This window comes from Mus caroli, unplaced genomic scaffold, assembly GCF_978045245.1.
Source record: "Mus caroli unplaced genomic scaffold, Mus_caroli_1 scaffold_5, whole genome shotgun sequence".
Taxonomy (NCBI): domain Eukaryota; kingdom Metazoa; phylum Chordata; class Mammalia; order Rodentia; family Muridae; genus Mus; species Mus caroli.
This window is the reverse complement of record NW_028227260.1, coordinates 1,373,394-1,398,081: the sequence shown is the minus strand read 5'-3', so window position 1 is coordinate 1,398,081 and position 24,688 is coordinate 1,373,394. Positions and strand designations below refer to the sequence as shown.

Here is a 24,688-nt window from a genome sequence, read left to right as displayed (position 1 = left end):
GGGGAACTGGGTGACAAATGGAACAACAAAAATAATCCCATTAGTAACTCTGGGAACATAAGAAGTGTGTGTGTTCATATTTTAACATTCAAGGTATGACGTATTTCTAAAGTCCCATGGTAGAGCTGTGCTTTGGAAGTTGTTCAAACAAGAATTGCTGGTTAAGGCCACTGCAGGGGCACTTGAAATTCAAAAGCTACTCTGTCCTTCTCTTGTAACTGCATATGAATGCAAGAAGCTATTCTTGGTAATCCTTGACATTTTTGTCAATATGCCATGTACATGGTGACATTTTGGAGGTTTATGATATGGGCTGGAGAGAAGGGAAGGCTGGTTTCTGGTGTCTTGGCTTTTCATACTAAGATTAACAAGATGACAATCTAAGGTTAACCTGGATCAGGTCAATCACAGAATGATTTATCTCAAATGCCTTTTGAATAAGTATATGTATAGCAAGTAAAACAAGACCACAGTGCTTCTGAAAAAAGTCAGTGTACTTGTGAAGATAAATAATGTAGACATCTCTGTGGAAGAGCTCACCCAGAATCTCAGGCCCCATTGCTTCAGGTTCTTAATCACTCTACCCATTAGTAAGTAATCACCAATTTTAAATAATAATGTACCTTTCTAAGCACCATTACTTACAACATATGGGCATTCATAAAGTGTTTGGATCTCCTCTATAGATACCATCTTTAAATACATAACTATACATGTAGTGAAAGAGTAAGAACATAATATGTGCATGGCCCTACATTTTCTGTCATACAAAATTTCTTGTAGGTCCAGCAGCAGAGCTGAGAATAATTCAGAGAAAAAGCCAGTTCCTCTTTGTTGATCAAACCACTATGAATGAATGTCCATTTTGACAGGATCTGATATTGCCCAAGCTGATATGGGATCTGAGAGAGGGTCTCAAGAAGGGTGAATTATATACATAACCAAAGCACAGCATCCAGGGACTTAAGAAACTACATATATCTATGTCTGCAAGCATCGCCACTTCCTTTTTGCCCTGATCCATCAGTGTCTCTCCAAACTAGTTCTCTTGTCTTAGCTCCTACCACCCTAGTCTTCTAAACAGTGAGAAAACCTCAAGTAAAATGGTAAATCTTTCAAGGAGAATGACTTCCTAGCCTATTTAGAATCAGATCCACAGTCCATGTCAATAGATGCTTCACTTACAAATAGCACCTTCCAACTGGCCTCTTCTTCCTCACTTCAGCCTTTGTGGGTCTTTCTCCCTAAAAGGCTCTTTAGCAAGATGGCAGGCTCCCATCTGATCTGCAAGAATTAGCTCAAAGACCACTGCCTGAATCTGGAGAGGCTTTTCCTGATATCCTCCACAAAATGGCGACCTATACCTTTTATAATCACCACCAACCATCATCTGGCAGAATTTTTACCTTAGAAGATAATTATATATTCACTACTGCTCTTTGCAACCACTGCTGTAAGTTCCATTTGGACAATGTAGGACCACTTGGTTTCCACTTTGTAGACAGTAGAGATGGCTCATTCTTTGTCATGAAAGGCCATCTTGGGCTTGGCAGGATGCTGAGCAATGTTACTGGCTTCCAACCCACTACATGACCTTAGCCCATACTATCCCCACCCACCACCTTGCTATGACAGCCAAAAATGTTTCCAGCCATTGCCAAATGTCCCCTGGAAGGCAAAAATTATCCCTGGCTGAGAACCACCACTTTCAATGGAATTTGTGAACCTAAGGGTGAAGATATTTTACAACTCTGGCAACATGCTGCTAGAAAAATATCTAAGCTCACAGTGAACTCTTCATTGTTTTCCACTGCTTCTCTCTAACCCTGTCAAACCTAACGACATATTCTCTGAGCTACAAGAAGATGTAGCTGAAGATCCTGACCTTGCATAAAATCTTATTCTTAAAAACATGTCTGGGATCATAACTTACTAAAAAGCTTACTTTGCACATAAGATCACCTGACTTCAAACCCTAGAACCTACAAAAAAAGCCACATATGGTGATTTGCACTGTAATCAGAAAGATAGATTTCTGGGACTTACAATTCAGTCAGTCTAGTCCACTGGGTGAGTATTTGGCCAGTGAGAGAATTTATCTTAAAATACATACACACACACACACACACACACACACACACACACACACATACACACACACACGGTGTTGATGGTATCTGAGGAATAGAACCCTGAGTTTGTTCTCTGACTTGCACATGAATACATACACACCTATATGTCCATGAGAACACCACCCCCCCACACACACAGTCACAAATAAAGTGACCACAAGATCAATAAAATGTAGTATCTTTTCTGCAGTAACACTGACCTAAGTGTCTATACCATGTTGCTGAATCCTCCAAAGTACCTAGAAAGCAAATATTTCAACTACATTTTATAGAAGAGGAAACAGGGTATCAGATAGCCCACAGCAAATTATAGAGCCAGGAACATGGAAAAGCTGTCCCATGATTGCAATCAGCCCACATGGTTACTGATATGATGTAAGGTTCCTGTCTATCCTGTTTCTGGCCATCCATTCAAATGGCAATTTAAAAAGACAAAAAATGTATAATACAATTTTCAAAGGTTTATCACCAAAATTCGGGAGTGGGGGGTTGGGAGTGGGAGGGAAGAATGTTGATACTTAAAGAAGGCCTAAATACCAACTTGGTCCTCTATTCACACGATTCTCCTTTTGAATAATCCCAATCCTGACATGTAACCACACACCACTTCAACTTTCCTAAAACAAACAGAAATATGAGTGAGTCATCCTACAAGATCAATGGCTCTGAGTGAAGTTAGCTGTGGCTGTAATGATTACCAGGCTGTTGCATATTATTGTTCTCCTCTTACAGTTGGCAAAGTTCCTAAGCAATATTAACATGTGGCTTCTTGGCACCTTGCCCCGACAATTGTATGGACTTTTTAAGCAGCCCCAAAATCCTTTTGCATGGTAAGAGGTTGCCAAATCTAATCTACATAGTCTGATTTCTCCAACTACAAAGTCAAGGTTGCTATCTGAATTTTAAAATGATTTCCCCTTAAAAATTGCTTATAGGGGCTGGAGAGATGGCTCAGAGGTTAAAAGCATTGACTGCTCTTACAGAGGTCCTGAGTTCAGTTCCCAGCAACCACATGGTGACTCACAATCATCTCTAATGGAATCAGATGCCCTCTTCTGGTCTGTCTGAAGACAGCTACAGCATACTCAAACATATAACAAATAAATCTTTAAAAAAATATTGCTTGTAAAAACTTTACTAGATATAGCCATCGTACAATACTCTTCCTATATCATGTGTACAATACCATGATTTTAATAAATTTACTGAGTTGTACAACATACATTTTGATCTTAGGATATTATCCAATAAGATACCTCTTGCCTTTTTGCCAACACCAGATCTTCTCATTTCTAGACACAGACATCATTAATCCATTTCACACCTCTACAAATTTCTATTTTCTGAATAAAGTAGTAGTCATATTATACAATCTGTTGTCTTTGCCTCACTTTCTTTCACTAAGCTTCAGGTTTCTGAGTTGGTCCAATAGTCTCCCTATCCATGTGAAAACTATCCTGTACTTGGGACTGTACCCTACTGTTTGAAGCTATGTTAGAAAACCATGAAAATTTTTCAGTGACTCACTGTAGAATTAATCTTTTGTGATATATCTAGGCTTATGATGGTTAAGAACAGGAACATACACACATTCAGCAACAGAGTAGATTTGGGCTTATACAAGTCTGTGATCTTCCTTAAAGTACATAGAAGCTTTCCACATGCTGCCATCTTTATCTGAACAATGTTACTCCCTTATATCTGATTTCTTAAGCTCCATGATTCCAAAATCCATGAAGCCTCAAAGCAAGACTGTTTGGTGACAGAAAGAAGGGGGTGGGAAGGAGAGAAAGAGAAAGGCAGAGAGGGAGGGAGGGAGGAGGGAGGGAGGGAGGGAGAGAGGGAGAGAGAGACAGAGAGAGGTGGGGAAGAAGGAGAGAGAGATCATTGGCAAAGAAAAGGAAAATTGATAGAAACACTGGTGAAATACAAATATCTAGAGTTTGCCTATCATTAATCTGGATCAAGATTGGCATCACATCACAGTTTCATCAAAGCTAAAAATGATAATATTAGAAGTTAAAAATGGGGGAGCTACCCAAATTTTATAACTCTTCTATAACTCTAAAACATTCCAAAACAGAAATGTGTCAAAACAAAGGCATTTTTATCCCTACATTTAGAAACAACATTACCCTTCTAAGGCAAACATAAAACAAAAACAGAACAAAAAAGAAAAAAAATTGAAGAAAAGAGTTGTACATGTGAGCATTCCAATTAGAGTACTTTATCGTAAGTATCACAAGCAATCAAAATGCTTAAAAATAAGGGAAACAAGGGTTGGTATATATACTTCGTGACAGAGTATGGCCCCAGTAAAAATGCCTTGAAGATTTGGGGCATTTAGTTGTATACAGCTTTAATCCCAGCACTAGGGGGGCAGAGGCAGGCGGATTTCTGTGAGTTTCAAGCCCAGCCTGGTTTACAGAAGTAGTTCCAGAACAGCCAAGGCTACACAAAGAAACTCTCTCTTTACAAATCAAACAAACAAAGAAAGAAAAAAAGTCATGAAGAAAACTACAGAAGACATTGGGTAGAAAATATAAATGAATATAACTTTGTGGGCTGGTAGACTGGATAAAAAACAGATTTTAACTGACTTAAAGTTAAGGAGACATTTCTAATTTTGCGTGAGAAAAAGTATGGAGAGTAGATCACCCAGAGGCATAATTCCTCTATCCATACACCTTAGCAAGGGAATAAACAAATACGCTTTCTGTTTTCCCAACTTCAACCTCACAAACAGCTCCTTCCTAACACAATGGCAGCAGAACAGCTGCTTAGCCCTATAGGACATTATTTAGCTCTACATCACCTTATGGGGATGAAGGACTTCTCTTCAACTATTCCTGCCTCATACCTCACATCCCAGTTCAACTGGAAAGATTTGGGTCATGAAATCCTGTGTGAGCAATGTAAACTTCTATGCTAAATGTTTGGTATATTTCTCTCTCAGGTACTATTAAGATCTAGGGCTAGGTCACTTTTGTTATAAGGACTATCATATGCATACCTAACACTCTCCTTTGCTTCCACCTACTTACTATATGCTATCCCCCTGTTGTAGCAGCCAAAATGTCTCCAAATACTGTTAGATGTCCTGTGGGAAACAAGAGCCTTCCCCATTTGAGATCTAGTATCTAAGAGCAACAAGGATTTTATCAAGACTAAAGATGGATCCCATCCTGAGTCAAGATAAAAAGAGGCCAGTCAAACAAACTAGAGGCAGTGACATCTTTGTAAGACGGAATTGCTCTTAAGTACTCTAGAACATATGAGAAAAATTCTGTGAAATATAGAAATGTAAAATGACCATTACAAATAGGTAAAACTTGTCCCCACCACATGATTACATTCAATATTTAGGGAGGAATGCTACTATATGTCAGGTACTATGTAGACAAAGCAGAATAAGATATGAATGAGTTAAAAAAAAAAGGAGACTAAAACCAACAACAACATATTTTTGCTTAGTTCCTTCAGTCCTCAATTTCCTTTTCCTAACTTTTAATTTTTAAAAAGATCCACAGGAATATTATAAAGAATTATCCAGGGACAACCTAAGACATTTAGGAGATGATACACATGGAAAACTGATTAGTGGTAGACTGGCTTTGGGGAAGACAGAAAATGGCTGCTAATGAAATATGGTTTCTTTGAGGAGGGGTAAAAAGGATTAGTGGCTGACAACTTCATCAATAGACTAAAGCTACTAAGTTGTACCCCTTTAAAATGAGTTATTTTATAGTATGTGAATTAAATCTCAAAGGTTTAAAACTAAGCAAGAGACAAGCTAACTATTTAAAAAGACAAATTGAGTCAACTCCACATCCTGACACAGAGAGTTTTGGAAGGTCAAAATAGCCATGAGGTGACAGGCACAGCCAAGCTCCAGGTAGGAGTTAGTTCTCTCACCTGGTAGGAATGAGGCTGATCCTTAGGAGCTGGCTGCTCAGGATGTCCTGTCTGGCCCACCCACCAACACTGCACAGCTAGCCATCTGGGGGTGGCACAGACAGCCTGGCTGCACTCCTCGTTCTCAGCATCAACATTCCTCTCATCTTCTTCCCACTCTTTCCCTGAGCCCCTTCCATTTAAAGAAATAGAGAATTTTCCAGATGAAACAGTGGGAATCCCACAGCGCATAGGCAGCCCTTTGAGATGTGTGTGCTTGTTCTGCATTTTTTTCAAGACCTGAGCAAAGGCAGAAGCAACTCTCTCACTGCTTTTCTGTGCACTTAAGTGAGGACTCAATGACTCGGAGCATCGTAAGCAGTGGGCAGTGTTACCATATGTAAGTGTACATATATGCACAGTTACACATTCAACATAGGGAACCATCTCAGCTCCAGGTTGGTACAAACAATAAAGTATAAATACATTCATTTTCCTCTGTGCCACTGTGTATACAGATATATACAATATGTATTATGGTATCATAAATGACTATCAATTGAGATTACCATCATAATAGAGCAATATGCATCTAATATATGCATCTAATATCCCAATGTTTGAAGTGCTGTTTCAAGGATTTTCAGATGCTTATGTATAACTTCTGTTCTTCATGGAAATACAGAAACAAGTCAGTCCTCGATGGTCTTACAGTACCACAGGAGTTATCTATCTGCTGGAATCAAAATGCAGTCTACCATCAAAGCAAGGTAACCAAGAAATATTACCTTCCTGCCAAAGGCATGTGATAATGTCTAAAAAATTTTCTGATCACCAAAACTTGAGTTTGGGGAGGAATCATTACCAGTATCTAGATCTAATAAATAGAGGCCTGGAATAATGCTAACTATCCTATGCTACAACCTCCAAACAAACAACTCTCTGTCCCTAAATACCAAGACTACTATAGCAGAGAAACCCTCGTCTAGTAACACTTTTACAGTCTAGATACCTTTGAGGACTCTACCATCAGCTTTAAAGTCATTTAAGTGACCCAAAAGGTTCTCTCTTGTAACTATATTATTGAATAAACAAAATAGTCAGAATGAGGCTTCCAAGAATAGCTAGGGAAGTCCTTCATTTTAGTCCAGAGTACCTCGGCAACTCTGAAGATTGTAGCAAGAAGTTTGAGGTCCCTGATCATGTCACTGGCCATATCTTAAGGCATTATCAAAACCCTTCAGACTTCTTGTTTTCTTCCCAAAATCTTCAAGAGGAGCCTTGCCTTTTCTAGACCTAGAATCCATATCTCTGCCGTGTAGGCCATCAGCACCTGAGAAAGCCTCTAATAGTCTCTAATTTCCGATACTGCCAAACAACCAACCTGCTCCTCATCCCCATTTTCCAAGCCCAGCACAGAGGACAGGGTGTAGTATATATAAGTCTCAGCATAGAAAGACTCCACACAGCTGTGATGAAAGGATGGACCATCTAGAGACTGTCATACCCAGGGATCCATCCCATAATTAGCTTCCAAACGCTGACACCATTGCATACACTAGCAAGATTTTGCTGAAAGGACCCAAATATAGCTGTCTCTTGTGAGACTATGCCGGGGCCTAGCAAACACAGAAGTGGATGCTCACAGTCAGCTATTGGATGTATCACAGGGCTCCCAATGGAGAAGCTAGAGAAAGTACCCAAGGAGCTAAAGGGATCTGCAACCCTATTGTTGGAACAACATGATGAACTAACCAGTACCCCGGAGCTCTTGTCTCTAGCTGCATATGTATCGAAAGATGGCCTAGTCGGCCATCACTGGAAAGAGAGGCCCATTGGACTTGCAAACTTTATATGCCCCAATACAGGGGAATGCCAGGCCAAAAGAATGGGAATGGGTGGGTAGGGAAGTGGGGGGGGGGTATGGGGGACTTTTGGGATAGCATTCGAAATGTAATTGAGGAAAATACGTAATAAAAAATATTAAAAATTAAAAAAAAAGAAAGATTCCACACTCAAGCTACAAGAAAGGTGGATCTGAGAGCACAACTGGTAGGAAATGCTTCTTGACTGGCATGTGACAAATGAGAGGTTGTTTTCAAAAACAGCAAGCTGATCCAGAAGACACAAAGCATGGGAATATGGTATTCATGTCTATTGATGATGTGACAAACAACAAAAGACCAAGGGGTTTCAACTAAAACAAGTGAATTACATCTCACACGTTTAGTAGCATCAGTTTCACTGTACTAAAATTCAAGGTAGCTCTAGGGCTGAAGTTCTTTCTGAAGGCTCCAAAGAGCATCCTTTATTTGCCTTTTCCAGTTTCTAAAGGCTGTCTGCATTTCTTGGTTTGTGGCCATGTGCTTTCACTGTCATATCTTCACTTCTCTCTTATCCTCATCTTCCTGCTCCCTCCAGTAAACCCTGTAATGATACTGGGCCTACCCAGATAAGGCAGGATCATCTCCCTATCACAGAATTCTTAACATAATGGTATCTGCAAAGTCTATCTTACCATAGAAGGTAACTTATTAACAGAAAATAAGACATTAATATATCTGTCTTTAAGGGGTCATGATACCTCAGAAGGGAATCAACATCAAACAACAATGAATGCAAGATAAAATAACCATTGGGCCCAGCATAGTACAAAGGGCATAAAATTTAGCCAACTTAGGGGAGTGTTAAGTATCCTGTTCTTCATTGGCTGTGGAAAAGAGGTCTCTGAGTCAGCCTCCCATTGACCTCAGTTTAATCACGTGTTCATATATCCCTCCTCCAGCTATTATGGGCTTCTGATGAAAGCATACACGCAAATATTTGGCACATGATACATACTTAACATATGTCTACCATATCCACAGAGCCAGGGGGTAGGGTTTGACTCAATCATAGGTGCTTGCCTAACACTAACAGGCCCCTGAGATCTGTCTCCAGCAGTGTGGAAAAAAGGCATGGAATCCCAGTCGAGAGAAACTTTACTGCATGGTGAGGTCTTACTGAAAAAAAAAAAAAAGACATAAGAGCAGCAATTAGAGTCCTGAACCTTGGGGGAAAACTGCCAAAGAGAAAGAGAAGCTGTGCAACATGCCCCATGGAACAGATGAGCAACTAAATGAACAGAGGTAGTATATTTAAAATGGGTGTGGACTGGCTGGTTAAGTTGCATGCTAGAAAAAGCAATGGGTCAAGAGTCAGGAGAGCCCATGCCCTTCTAACTACAGATAGAACACACCACTTGGCTGGGCTCTCAAGTGTGAAGAGAGGAGTTTGAACAAGATGTTACTAGCTTCTCTGGCCCCAAGACTGTGGCAATCTAAGCTAGGAATGGTCTGGCCCAAGTCTTTAGGCCTTTACATACAACCTTGGAGCCAATCAATTCATTCTCTCACTTGTTTGGAACACACTCAGCATTTTCTCACCTCTAGCATTTTTTTCTTTTTTTCATGCACCTCTTTTACCTTACTCAGTTCTATAAGCACTTGGGTATCTTACCCCAAGACACTGATGGACAAGGATAAAAACCACTCCATATTCAAGAGAGCTCTCCTAGCAGAGTGAAACTGATGAATACTTTTCTCCCTCCAATAGTGGTACCAGTTTAATTTCTCCATGTCCTATGACCCAAATACATTATTTATAAAGACTTATCATGAAGTTCTTAAGAATAACCAAGAGTGGGCTGGAGAGATGGGTCAGCGGTTAAGAGCACTGACTGCTCTTCCGAAGGTCCTGAGTTCAAATCCCAGCAACCACATGGTGGTTCACAACCATCCATAATGAGATCTGACACCCTCTTCTGGAGTGTCTGAAGACAGCGACAGTGTACTTATATATAATAATAAATCTTTTAAAAAAAAAGAATAACCAAGAGCAATGGCATCAGTCTGTGACATTTGGGTGGGATGTGGTTGAAAACCAACTGGCCAATAACTCAAAAAGAGAAAGGTGACCCATACCTGGCACTAGATTTTTTTTGTTTACTAGTTTATGGTGTCCAAAGAGGCCTTGCTCACCCCAACTTGAATATAAGGTAACTCCATTTAAAAAAATCTATCTATCTATCTCTATCTATCTATCTATCTATCTAGTGTTTCAAGAAGTGTCTACAATAGTAGGTTTTCAAAGGTCTTCAGTGTTAAATTATTCCTCCCCATACTCCCTTCTTTAACCTGCCCTACCATTCTCTGACACCATTTAATCATTCTTGATCCACGTTTTCCTTTCTTCCGTCATACCATCTGTGTTCAATCCTCTTACCCTGAAATCCCTCCTATGACCCCTCACTAGTTTCCTGGCTTCAAATGTAAACCCTGCAAGGTATGCCTACTGATAGGCTATGGGAGTAGCCAACCACCTTCTGATTTGATTTAAAGACCATTCTATAAGCTAGAATTAACTCCTAGTAGTGTTAACTGAGCCAAAAATATTGTGACTTACTAGATTATAGACCCTAGGGGAGAACCTAATACTAAATTGACATAGCATTAAACTGTCCCCTAAGCTCTTATTTATATATCTATATCAAGAGATCTCTCATCCCTCATCAGAGACAGTGACTTTTAATACAGAAACTTACAACTGGTTAAGGTACAGAGAATAAGAGACTTAGTCATGACAGGGCCAAAGGGCCATTGCACACCTGAACTCACAGCAGCTATGACTGAATAACTTAAGCGCTGAAAAGGTAGGCCTAAAATTGTGGCATGGATAAAGTAGGGCCTCATGAAGTCTCACCCCTGTTGGCAATTGAGGGATTTTCTTCAGGGATAAAAACCCCTGAAAGACTACCCATGCCCCAGTAGATGGTGAACCTATACCCATGCACATAGAGGCAGCACTAAGTGGACTCAGTAAGTTTTTAAAAAGAGAACAGATGAAACTGGAAGGGAAAAGTGGTGAGGATAAATAGAGGAGAAATTAGAAGGGAAGGAACTGGGGTAGAGCAGATCTAAACACACTATATACATGTATGAAATTCTTAAGGAAATATATACAATAAATAGTGTATGTTAAAAAGAGAACTTTTCCTCCTCTCCTTGGAAGTTATTTTCACCTAAGGAACTTAATCAGGGCATGCCCCATGACCTTTATCACCTTTTTAAAAAACAATATGCTTACTATTTCCTATTTAGAAAACAAAACATCTACAACAAAACCTGGTCTCCACGTGAAGTCCCGGCATAAGGGCAAGACTCTTCATAAATATTCCTTTGTTTTATTAGATTTAGGTGGAGACAATTGAGCTTTATAGGATTTAACTTTACTTTTATTCCAACAGATTAATTTTATTGAATTTATTGGAAAGGCAGACAGCAGCAGAAGGCCCTGGACAAGAAGCAAAAAGGCCTACTTCAGGCTTACCAGGTGACCCTGTCATGTCACTTGACCCACAATTTCCTGAAGTGAACCTGCCAGAGATTGTGCTACATATTATTTCCACTTCCCAAATCAGAGTGAAAGGAAAGAGAAGGAAACTTGGAGATTTCTAAACATCCGAGAGCTATTTTTGGAAATCAATGACTTTTCCATTTACTTTTCTTGGAGAAAAAAATAAAAGAGAGAGAAGGGAAGACAAAGAAAAGATATTAGACTGAAAAGTAGTAGTTGACATCGAAATGGATACAAAAGGAAGATTCTTTCCAGGGCCTGACCCCTGATGGCTTCTAAAGCCAAAAACTCCCCCGTGTTCATACAAACACTATCTATAATCTTAAAGAATGAAAAATGGAAAAATCATTAAGTTGTTTATCAGAAAGCTCAACTTAGACAGTTCACATAACCCAGAAATAGACTCTGCGAGGTAAATATAGTCAAGCTCCTATTAATTAATACTGAATAGTGGTTCCAAGAAGGTAGCCGTGTTATCTGGCTCTGTTATAGAAGGCTCCAACTTTGCAAATACCAGAGCCAAGGAATGTTTTCTCTTTAAGGCAAAAGCTTGGAGTAAAATACTTCCATGTCTTGGGCATATAATAAATTTGTGTGTTCACTTCCTGTACAAAGAGAAGAAGGAGGAGGAGAAGAAGAAAAAGCCTGCTCAGAGAATTATTAATATACCATAGAATTCTTACATGTGGTACCAGGTCAAATCCCATCTAGTAAACAAATGGCTCTCAACTCTGATGCCGTGACATAATCATAGCAGTTCACAATTATTTACACTCAGCTCTGATCTCAAATATGATTTCACAGCGATTTATTTTTAATTTAGAGAAGGGAATGTGCCAGAGTATGCATGTGGAGGGCAGAGGACAAGTTTTGGGAGTCAGTTCTCTCCTTCTACCACATGAGTCCTGGGCAGGAAGCTGAGGTCATCAGGTTTGGCATCAGGCACCTTTAACCACTATCTTGTGGCTCTTAAATGTGATTTTTGCCCACTGCTTGTTCTTCATTCCCAGTACTGCATAACACCACTAGGCTATAAGAAACAAAATGTCCAGTTTCAATGAGTGGATCCTTGAACAGGATAATTCAAGAGAACGATGCAGGAAGCACATACATGCAAAACTGTTAAAGGCAATAAATTATTTTTAAAAGAAACAAGCAAAAATTTTTGTCCTATATTTTCCAAGTATATGATTTGTAGTCAGGGTGGCTGTGATCTGGATATAAATTAAATAAATAAATAAAGAAATAGGGCTGCAGAGATGGCTCAGTGGTTAAGATCACTACCTGCTCTTCCAGAAGACCTGAGTTAAATTCCCAGCAGCCACATGGTGGCTCAAAACCATCTGTAATGCCCTCTTCTGGTGTATCTGAAGAGAGAGAGCAATGGTATACTCCTATACATAAAATAAATAAATAAATCTTTAAAATAAATAAATACATGGAAAAAAATAAATTTTAAAAGATTTGTAATCATTTTTTGTAAGAAATAACTTTCGGGCTGGTGAGATGGCTCATTGGGTAAGAGCACCAACTGCTCTTCCGAAGGTCCGGAGTTCAAATCCCAGCTCACAACCATCCGTGGCTCACAACCATCCGATGGTGGCTCACAACCATCTGTAACGAGATCTGACTCCCTCTTCTGGAGTGTCTGAAGACAGCTACAGTGTACTTACATATAATCAATAAATAAATCTTTAAAAAAAAAAAAAAGAAAGAACTTTCTATCGGGTGGTCATTGTACACTAAGATAATATATGTAGAATATAAATCCCACATGACTTATTCAAGTTAACTTCATGCCATGGAAATGGCAAAATTCTTTCCCAACATTTATGGATATATTAAGTTAACTATGGAAATCATATCAACAGTTATCTATCTATAAAAATAATAAAGTTAAACTGAAGGGTGGTTCACAGTTCAACTAAAAAGTTCTGTCAGTAAAATATAGACTTTTTTCCATGGACATGTGTAGCCCTATCTGTAAAGATGGTTCCTTACAACCACATGCTCTTCATTACTACTTTAAAACTTGGAGGTCCAATAATTCACCAATATGCTGAGCTGGAAATATCTAATTTTACTAAAATAATACTGAAAACAATTCTTTTTACATTCTAGAAGAGGTTTTGTTTATATCCTCTGGAACACAGTTTGTTTGTTTTTTTTAACAGCGGTATACTTTATGATATTAATGATTTTAATAATTACATATAAAATAATGTCCAAAGTCAGCAATTTTCATCTAAACTAGCACATTCATTTATTCCTCCATACTTTTATTTCCCTCTCCTATCATGTCTCTGTTTGGAAGCTATATCATAAACACCTCTTGAACCATTTTTCAGTCCTCTGAATGAAACAAGCTTCCAAACCTGTCAGATATACATGGAGAAAACATAGTGCTCTGATATGCAGTTTTGTTCATATAATAAAAGTTAATTACAACCTTAGAGAATTCCTAGTCACCTATAAAAATTGGCAACCTTGTGTTTTCAAAGAGGAAGAATGACTAGCACACCCTTCAGCAGGCTCCACTGAAATGTTTGTGGCTTGCTGAACATTCCATACATATTTCGTGCAAGGTATTATGGGAGCTGAAGTTCAAGCTGTCCCCAGCTGAATTTTCACTCACTATAAAAACAATGTCTCAGGAAAAGTACACACGTGTTTTTACTTTACAAAAAAGAATGTAAAATATCCACTTTTGTTCATTCAATCGACACTTAGCACTTAGGTTACTTTTTAAAACCTGCAACCTAAGTTATATCTAAAATAAGTTAAAAAAAATGTTATTCAGGAGCAAAACAGATTTGTAGAAAGCAAAATCTACAGAGGTGAATGAAGATCCTAGAAGATGACTCTTGTAGGACCTATGTACCTATGTTGCTGGCTACACATTAAAATATTTACATTTATGTATTTATTATAAACCTCTTTTGCAGGATAACCACAACTGTTATATTAGCCGTATAAAGTAGGTCTTTGCCTTTCCTAAGCAAAATGCCTTTTTTTTTCCCCTAGACCAAGTCTTGCAATGCAGCAGACTTGCCTCGAACTCTTGATCTTCCTGTCTCAGCCTCCCAAGGGATTACACACATGTGCTGCCATGCTCTACTTTAAACACTGTTTTAATTTGTTCATTTTTCTATTTGTTTAGAATTTTAATAGACATAAAACAATATAAGAGCATCACATTTCAAGCCGTTCTATCAATTTCAGCATCATCCAAGGTTTCATGAAACAGATGGGGCTCTCACACGTGCTTACAATTATACATCACCTGATTTTTAAAATAAGAATTTTTTGAACCCATAAAGCTGAGATTGGATTTACATAGGTTTCTGTCTGTATCCAGAGGTCTGCAAAGGTTAGAGAGAATGTTCAGGAACCATGATTGTTTAGATTTGTGTTACCCTATCCAAACCCATAGAAATCTTCAAAAAAGTTAGCAGTTTCCCTCCTCAAAAGTTTATTTTCAAACACCAGTGCCATGAAAGCTGCCTTTCCTGTGTAGGTGGGAGGAAGCAGGCACAATGTCACCACACGGGCCTTTTCAAGTCTTGAAATCACTAGGAAGCCTACAGTATTTCCTTTTTGGCATTCAGGACAGGGTGGAGAGAACTTGCTCCAGAGAGGACAAGATATCAGATAACCAGTGGAAACACTGGGTTTCAACCGAATTCCCATTTACACACCACACACACACACACACACACACACACACACACCATCTCTCCAAAACTGGTTGACTCAATGGAAGCAGGAGAAACTTTATTCCATGACATTAAATGAAATCTGGTAGTGCTTTTAGAAGAATCTGTTTTTACTTGATCAGATTTATTTACATGAACTGGACAACTTCGTGCCCTGTGCATATCATGCACAAAAAGGAAACGTAAATTCAACTCTTGTTTTTCACTTATTCCAAAAGCATATGGGACTAATCATATCCCATTCTGGCCACAATACGCAAGGCTATTTCAAACAGAATTTTAACTCACTTGATTTTAAAGGCACTAGAGCAGCAAAACAGTTTTAGGAACAGCCTCTCCTAACTCCAGAAGGGTTGGGAATACTTTTAATGCCCGTCTGGCATCAGGTTTTGGATGAAAACCAGACTGAACACTCCAGGCAGGGAACTCATTCTCTCATTCTCAAAACTGGTGCACACATTTGTGATCCAAGGTGACAGCGCATCTCACATCTGCCAGGGGCTGGGAATTCCTGTCCCTCCAAAGCTGGGGCGGTGGGCCGCTAAAGGCCCGGGATATAGATGGGCGAGGCCATCACTGAAAAAGGAAAAGAGGGCCATCCGTCAGACTCCAGAAAGGAAATTCCAGGGGCCCAGCTCCCAGGCCCTGGACAGCGGGTGACGTGAGGGAATCAATTCAGAGGGAATCAATTCAGTGTCCGCTCCGCAACACCGGGCCCGGAGAAGATAGTTTATCCTTCTAAAGACTCTAAAGCGGTTGCCTCCCGTCCTCAGCCAAAGTACTGGGGAGTAGGGGATGTACGATGGAGAAGCACAAATCCTCATCTTAACACCAGGGATACAGGAACTTCTCCCAGACCTAGAGGCCTCCTGTACTCCATCCTTTCCCTGGGCCCAAAGGTTGGAATCCTCACAACCACAGCCAGGACTGAGGGACAACAGAAAAGCTCCAATCCTGGGAATAGAAGTGCCCCGATTCCCATCTCAGCACCTATACTGATCCGGGGTCCCAGGGACAGGGACACCTAGAGCACTCTTGGCTGTTCCACACTGGGACTGGACGTAACGCCCTCACATCCTCTGTGGTGACACTTTCTCTCACTTACACCGCCCCCGATGGCCCACTTACCGGTCGCGGGGATCAATCCACGACGTCTGACGAGTGTTGTGGTCGATGTAGAAGACACGGCCGTCGTAGTCGCGCGCCTCCTCCCAGCCTGCAGGCAGCGGCAGCTCGGCGCTCTCACGGGCCCGCGCCTGAGGCAGCACCGAGGGCACCGAAGGTGCGGGGACGGCGACGGGGGGCGCTGGCGGCTCCCGCTGGGGCTGAGCAGGAGGCGGTGGCTCCAGCTGGGCCTCCCGCGACTGACCCCGCCGTCGCCGCCGGCCGCCGCTCAACCACGGCATGACGGCTCGGGCCCCGCCGCCGCCCGGCCGCCCCGCGCGCGCCGCCTCCTCCGCCAGCACTAAGGCCGGGCGCCTGGGGCGCGGGGGCGGCTGCGGGGAGCCGCCCGCCGCACCCGGCGCATCCTCTGCTGGGCGCCCGCGCACCGGCGCCCGACAGGCTTCCTGAGCCGCTAGCTGCGCTGTCCGCTGCGCTGGGATGGCCCAGGAAGGTGCCACGCGCGAAGTCACGGTCCCCAAGCCGGAGCTACAGCCACCTCTATCGGCGGCTCCTCCGCTCCAGAGGCCGGTCCGGCCATCTTCGCTCCACACAGCCCGGTCGGGAGGGCGGGGTGTTCCGTGGCCCCGCCCCCTCCAGGCTCGCCACGCCCCTTCTTGCTGCTCCTCATTCCATCTTCCTCCGAGGCTCCACCTCTGCTCTGGGCCTCGGCTTCCTCCTCCTCCCCCGCCCCTTACTCCGCCTCTCCCTTCTCTCCATTGCCCTCGCAGCTCCTCCTCCATTTCCCTCTGGAGCTCCACCTCTGTCCAGCAGCTCTGCCCGCCCTCCGTTCTCTCTGTCGGCTCCTCCTCTGCCTGCCTTCTTTGGCTCCTCTTGCTCCTCCTTCTTACCCTCCCTCTTCACGCCACCTCCCCCAGCTTCGGGAATCCGCACCGCGCGGCCTGGACGGGCGCCGCCACGTCAGTCCGCCCCCGGGCCACCTCTGAGAGAAAGGAGAGCCTGGAGGACGGTGCTGCACCCGGACGCAGCCTGCTCAGGACTGACTCCTGGAGAGGGCAGTCACCGCTCTTCACCCGCCCTCAGACCCTAGACGCCTGGGGTCCTCCCCTCTGCGCACCTGGGGGTGGAGGCTGAGCCTTTGGTCTGTTGACTACTCAAAGCTCTAGCCACTGCAAAGTAGGCGAAGCCACAGGAGCCGGCGGAGGAACGCCCACCGTCTTCTGGATTGAAACAGGGGACACAACTATGAGAGGACATCGAGGCTGGTGGCAAACTCACAACCTAGCTAGGAGATCTTCATGGACCCTCTATAGATTCCTTACATTGGACTCCAGAACCCTCTCTGTGTTCTTTACTCAATGTTACGAACCCACAGTTTGAGCGAAGACCCTAGAAAGCTAGGGCTGACCAGGAAGCCAGGTCACATTGAAACCAAACTGGTAATTTTTGTTCTGCTCACTTCTCACAACGTAGAAACAAAGACCCCAGAGTGAAATCTAGGTCTTGCTCTAAATTTCCCAGCTATAGACCCAAGGCCAGAATCCACTAGTACACTAGAACATAAAACATAAGACTATGCCATGGTTTTTGAGCACAACAACGTAAAAGCATTTATGACTAAGTCTTAACCAGCTGTTGAAATTCACTACGCAGGGAAGTCGCTCAGGGAAAACGTGCTCCCCATGTCCCGCAACTCAAAAATGTTCACGGTAGTTTTCATTCCTTGGGTGTTTTTTTTTTTTTTCTTTTTTAATAACCTTCCAATTTTCTCGTAAAATCAGACTATTGTACAACGGGGAGAATTGTATCTAAAAAGAATGTGAAGATTCAGAGACTGCCAACAAAGGTGTACAAGAAAGGTCTTTCTTTCCCATCTACCCCTAAAACACAGACATTTCTTTGCTCCTCAAGTTTTATTAGTCTCTACCAGACAGTTCTGTTGGAGATTTCACTAGCTCCATCATTTTAGTGGTTCGTGAATTATTACTAGGTGTCCAAGGAAAGGAGTGGAGGACTGTAAAAACAAATTCAGACTTCCCTCCATACTCGAGGGCCTCAAATTGTGGATTTGACTAACCAAGGAAAAGAGAAAATGTCTTTTTGTTCCTGGTGTGCAGTGTGTATACTGAGCATATACAGAATACTTTTTTTTTTTACCATTATTCCCTAAACAATTTTTAAAACCAACTATTGACACAGTATTTAACATTTTAACTATCTTAGAAGTGAGGAGCATGTAGTTTCTAGGCAAATATTACTAAACTTTCGGTAAAATATCTGAAAGTCAAAGATTTAAGTTGTGGGGAGGCATCCCTTTGTAGCCATGGAGGCATCTACTTTGTGATGACTCAGGTGTTACAAAATGCCCTATATGTTGTGTGTACCCACTTAGACATTTTTGCTTTTGGTTGCTACCACTCATGGCCAATAGACTGTCATTGCCTTCTTTTCCTCTCCCTTTCTGCATATCCCAAAGGCAGTTTATCACCATGTCAGGTTGTTCTGGCAAGCTTCATTCCCATCCTCCTAGATACATTGTCGGTTCAGAGCCATACAAATCTGATTAGAAGTGTGTGTGTGTGTGTGTGTGTGTGTGTGTGTGTGTGTGTGTGTGTATGAAATCAGCCCATAGAAAAGGAGAAAAGGCAGAAGGCCAGACAAAGCAAAAAAGAATCAGATAAAGAGTAAGATGAGAGATTAAACTGCATCCAATTAGGAAATTTAAAAAGCCAGTATTGATTGGCCTTTACTGTGGTGAGAGACTCTCTGCCTGCTCTACTGATCAGAGACATGGGCAGACACTGCACTGGGGAGTGGGTGAGATCTTGCACTGTGCAACTCCATCCTTATCTCTTGGGAATCAAACAAAGAAATAGAAAATAAGAGTTGTGATTTGTCTTCCTAACGAAACCTGGAAACCAGCCTCAACTTGAAGCCTGGAGTAGATGGTTATGGGACTGTGAATGAAGATATACTAGATGGGGAAATTGAGGCAAGGTCCTTTTTTTGTTGTTTTGTTTTTTTGGGTTTTTTGTTTTGTTTTTCCTTTTTGAGTCAGGGTTTCTCTGTGTAGTCCTGGCTGTCCTGGAACTCACTTTGTAGACCAGGCTGGCCTCGAACTCAGAAATCTGCCTGCCTCTGCCTCCAAAGTGGTGGGATATAAGGCGTGTGCCACCAATGCTCAGTGAGGCACAGTCTCTTTAATCCCTGAGTTTTGAGTCTTTGCCATTTGATCCATGAACTGCTGTCACCAAATCCTTGTTGATAGTGTAGCACATGCTACAAGGTACTATGCAGAATGCCTTGATGAGGCAAGTTCCTCCATTGGAGTAGCACTCCTTAAACCTTTTCTGCTTCTGAACCCTCTTCACATGAGAATTTTTTACATAACCCTGGGTAATAGGTAAACAAATCAAACATTTTCTGCTAATAAATCATAAGATATTACTTTGATAAACATACAATTTTACAAACTTAATAAAGATTAAAGCAAATTTTCACACTAATCAGGTAAATGCCTTTTGTTTATTTGCATAAATAATTAAGCCCTGGCTGAATATTTGATTTTGTAGTTCATAGGTCATCTTCATTTTCTTTAGAATTGATCAGTATTTTGATTTTATTATTATGAATGTTAGACAATTGTGGCAGAAGTATATTTATGTCCATTTTAGAAATTGAAATGAATATATTATTTTTGTATCATTTCCACATCCTTCCCCCTCTAACTCCTCCCTCTCAGATTTTCCTAATTATTTTATTATTGATACACATGTACACACACACACAGAGACACACACACTACTATATGGAGTCCTTGTATGTACAAGGTTTTAGGGCTGAGCAATTGGGATTGGATAACCTATCCTGGGTCTCATCCGTGGGAAAAACTGATTAACTGCTTCTTAGAAGCCTCTGACTGTGGGGCTCTTCGCCTAGGGGTAGGACTTTGTGAAATCTGCCCCCCCCATCCCCATCCCCATCGGTATGTCAACTGCTGTTATTTTGCAGGTGTTGTTTAGGCAACCATATTGTTGAGATTTCACAGGTGCAGCATACCTGTCATATCTAGAAGACACTATCTCTCATCAGACGTTCTGGTCCTCTGACTTTTTACAATCTTTCTGCCTCCTCTCCCACAGTGTTCTCTGAGCCTTAAAGACAGAGGTTGTGCTGGAGGTTTACCACCTGGGGCTGGCCATGACATGATCCCTTATGACCTGCATTTGACCACTTATGGAGCTCTACAGTAGTCTCTGTCTGCTATTAAAGAGAAGAAGCTTCTCTGATGAGGAGAGAGAGGGACATTTACGCGTAGGTATAACAAAAATGTTTTAGAATACAGTTAGAAGCTATATTGATTTAAGAAAATTATACTCATACTTTATCTAATAGGTTCTATTATGTCTCCAGCCATTGACATTTGACTAACTTTATAATACCAGTCATGAGGGGGCTGAAGAAATGGCTCAGTGATTAAGAGCAGCAATTGCTCTTCCAGAGGTTCTGAGTTCCATTCCCAGCAACCACATGGTGGCTCACAACCATCTGTAATGGGATCTGATGCCCTCTTCTGGTGTGTCTGAAGACAGCTATAGTGTACTTATTTATAATAATAAATAATTTAAAAAGATAATACCAGGCATGAGTGTGTGGTGCTGAGTGGTTCTTAAGTCTAATTAGATAGCTGGTTGTTTACCCCTAAGATAGAAGTGCCACTATTTCACCATAGAAGACATTTTTTTCAGGCTGATCTTTGTTGTGGTTTGAAGGCTTGCATCTCTATCCAGAGAGAACTATGGGTTACTTTCTCCCTTGGAAGCTTCCTTCCAATAAGTGCTACTCCTCACTAAGGAGACTTTGAGATCAGATCTAGCTTGATTCCTCCAAGTCCTGTGTTTCAAGCATACAGTGTATTCAGAAACAGGGCCTTACCTTCAAGTTCTGGGAGGCAAACAAGGTCAACAACAATAGCCTATATTGTCTGGGCAATCTCTTGGACCCCCTTTGCCAACAACTCAAATGTAAATTTTCCTTGTGTCACATCCTGAGGCACTTATCAGATAGCTTATGGCTCCTGAGAAGAACATTATTGCCCTTGTGGCATAATATCACACTATACATGTATGTATACATGTTATATATGTTTTTAAGTAACCTAATAAAATTATGTTTCTTTGTGGCATTTTCAAACATCATTAGTATTCTTTATCTCTCTTTCCTTCATCTCCCTCTGTACTACCTTTTTCCCCATCCCAGTTAAATCTCTCTTCCATTTCCCCTTTTCCCTCTTTAGAACACCTATGTCCTGCTATCTCCCTCTCTAGGTCTTCTTCTCCTGTTTCCCCTATGCTATCAATTCACCAACACAAATATAGCAATTTTTGAAACTCAGAACAATACAACCAAGGAGATACTAAATATATACTTCCATGCTGAGGAATAATGGAAAGAAAATATTGTCTTTGTTTTCCATAATTAAATTATGATGTTTCTACAATAACAGGAAAATTTGTGTACAGTAAAAAGATTGCAAGTCATAGCATTCAATCATCTTGAATCTGGGTCCAATGTTTCAGTGTCTGTTGGTGTTATATGGTGTGACAAAATGTGCAATACAAAGTATGCATGCAATGATGGGTGATGGTGGTGCATGTCTTTATTCTCAGCATTAAGGAGGCAGAGGCATGTGAATCTCTGTGAGTTCAAAGCCAGCCTGGTATACAGAGCAAGTTACAGGACACTCAGGGCTATTACACAGAGGGCCAAGGTTGCCGGGAAGTCACATGGGGTTGTTGTTTTGAGACAGGTTGTCATGTAGCCCAAGCTGGCCTGGAGCTCACTATGTAGCTGAGATTGGCCTTCAACTCCTATCCTCTTGCTTAAGCCTCTTAAGTGTTAAAATATCAGGCATGTGTCCCTACATTCAGCTCTGACTTTGAATTACTTTTTGGTCACTTCACATTCATAAACCATTTACACATGTCACTTCTTTTTATCATGACACCACATAGAGTTTAAATAGCCAAGCTCTAGAGACAATTTGAGAGTTTTTTATGCTATACACACCCCCAAAACTGATTATTCAGAATATCAGCCCAGCTACCATGCCTTGGTGGAAACAACTCCAGTACTGTATACACTCATAAGCTGCCCAAAGGATTAGGGTAGACTTTTCTAAAACCACAGCTTTGCCATGGCCTTCTTGGTTCTATTTTGCCTACCATATCCCATATAAATCTGCCCTCAATCGGTCACTCACATGAGAACCTGTCTTGGCCACTGCTTCAAGGGATCCTTACAGTTCCAGAGAGGTTGCTCTTCTCTAAGTATCTAGTAAATATGCACTATTTAGTAAGTAAGTTATTGTTCTCATAACAGTATCTATAGGTAGTCTTCATTTTCATCTATACATTAACAGAGGAGAAAGGAGGGTGATGTGGCATGGAAGAATAATTGGAAACTCTCTCTGATAAAGTTCCATTCGCAAACCCATCTACTACCATCTATAGAACACTGCCTTAAGCAAGTGAAGTGGGACTGGTATATTTGTCTTTTAAAAAGGAGCTGAGTCATAGAGGAAGAAGCAGCACTGGGATGCCCAAGACCCTACTATTACCTGATTAGTCCTTTTGCTTCACATCATTTGTGCTAGCCATCTGCTGATTGCTGATTGTCCCTAAATCCTAAGAATGGAGTTAGAAAGGAAAAGAGCTATTGGGTGTGTGCGTGTGCTTGTGTGTGTGCATGTGTGCACGAAAAAGCTCTTAATTTTGCAGCTTTGCCACAAAACTAGGGAGGCATAGGGAAAATAAGGCCTGCCTTTCTTGCAGTCAAATGGGACTTTCCATGTTGAACTAAAAACCACATGCACACAAGCATACACAATACTGCTGGGTAAAGGAGTCTTTAGACTTAACTGAATGCACAATTATGCATTCTTTATTTCCTCCACATTAAAACCAATGACCATGCCAACAACAAAAGTATGAGCATTGTAAGGATCCATCCTCCCACCAAGATTTCACATGGAAAAACAGTCCAGAAAAATCCATTCTGGCTCTGGGTAAAGGACATGCAAATTCTTTTGTTCTCCTACCCAAAAGCCCTCTGGGAAGCTCCCTTTCCAAAGTTGCTGAAGTGCAGTGGTTTATAACTTGTAGAAAATGTTATCTTGAAAATGGTTCTTATAGAATAAATCAAACAAGTAAGGGCAGAATTGGATTTTTTTTCTTTTAGTTTATTATATGCTGCCTACTCTCTTTTCTGCAAAGAAAAGAAATGTATTTTTTAAAAGGGAAGGCACAAAATTGGATCAATGCACATGAGGCACAGTCATCACATCTAAAATGAGAAAAAGAAAGACAGTGGCACTACAGAAGTCTTGTTTACCTTCTATAACATGGGAGTATTCTAGGAAGTATCAGGTCAGACACTTCTATACATTGTGCTAACAGAACAAGGGAAATAGGAATGGATTGGGGTTGCAGAAGAAATAATTTATCATGTAACATTTTTAAAATGCTAGAATAATTAATCACGAGCACTTCATATATATTTAAATAGTACAAGCCTTCCAGTTTACTCTGAGAAAAAGATTAGAAGTTACTCTTACTCATTCTTTTATCTTAATTTCTGAGGTGAGAAGGAAGATGAAAAGCAGATTCCTAAGGCACCCTCTCCACTGGCTCAGGAATTGGAAAGTAAATGGGATAAAGTTGCTCCTTTTTTCTTATTCCTTGGCTTTCTATAAAGACAGACATGTTTTTGCAAAGTTCTAACTTGTCACCAGAGAAATCCTGGTTCAGATTTGGTGGTGGGCAGTGCTCCTCTCAAGTGAGATTTCATCACACTATAGGTGCGTACCTGGGTTACTAGAATACATATTGACATTTTTTTCTTTCTTTTTTTTTTTGACATTTTTTTCAAAAGAAAGAAAGAAAAATACAGAGAGAGAGAGAGAGAGAGAGAGAGAGAATGAATGACACTTGGACCAATTTCTCTCTAAATTCAAGAAAACTGGGCTCAAGTGTATACAACTGTATACATACAACTATAAAGCTGGTGTATGGGAAACTGAGAGCTGTGAGACCAACCCTAGCTCCAGAAAAAGACCTTGTGTCAAAACATAGAGGATTGTAGTGGTTGTGGAAAAGGAACTAATTTCATTCCTCTCCAGCTTGCCTCTTTCAATAGTGTATTTTTATTTTTATTTCCTTTTCAGCCCATGGGTTCTGGTTAACAAAATACTAGCAGGCTGATTTAAAATTTATTTCAAGCAAACCATAATTTTAGAAAGATGAAGCTGCCCTGAGCCAGCCTTGTACAAGACACTTCCTCCTCTATGGATTCCTTTCTGTTTAGGATTACTGAACTTGTCCCCTGAGTATCTGGAAAAACTGCAGACCTCTGCATTCTGAGCCAAACAGC

General features: G+C 41.1%; 1 protein-coding gene across 1 annotated transcript in view; it reads right to left on the bottom strand.

Annotated features, from left to right (window-relative positions):
* The window catches only part of Wwc3 (WWC family member 3), a 112,970-nt gene extending 96,115 nt beyond the window's left edge, over positions 1-16,855 (bottom strand). Inside the window, exon 1 of the mRNA XM_085837892.1 lies at positions 16,265-16,855. Within this exon, the coding sequence (XP_085694018.1) occupies positions 16,265-16,542 (278 nt within the window). The 5' untranslated portion in view covers positions 16,543-16,855. The remainder of the gene's footprint in view (positions 1-16,264) is intronic.
* Between the last annotated feature and the right edge of the window lie 7,833 nt (positions 16,856-24,688).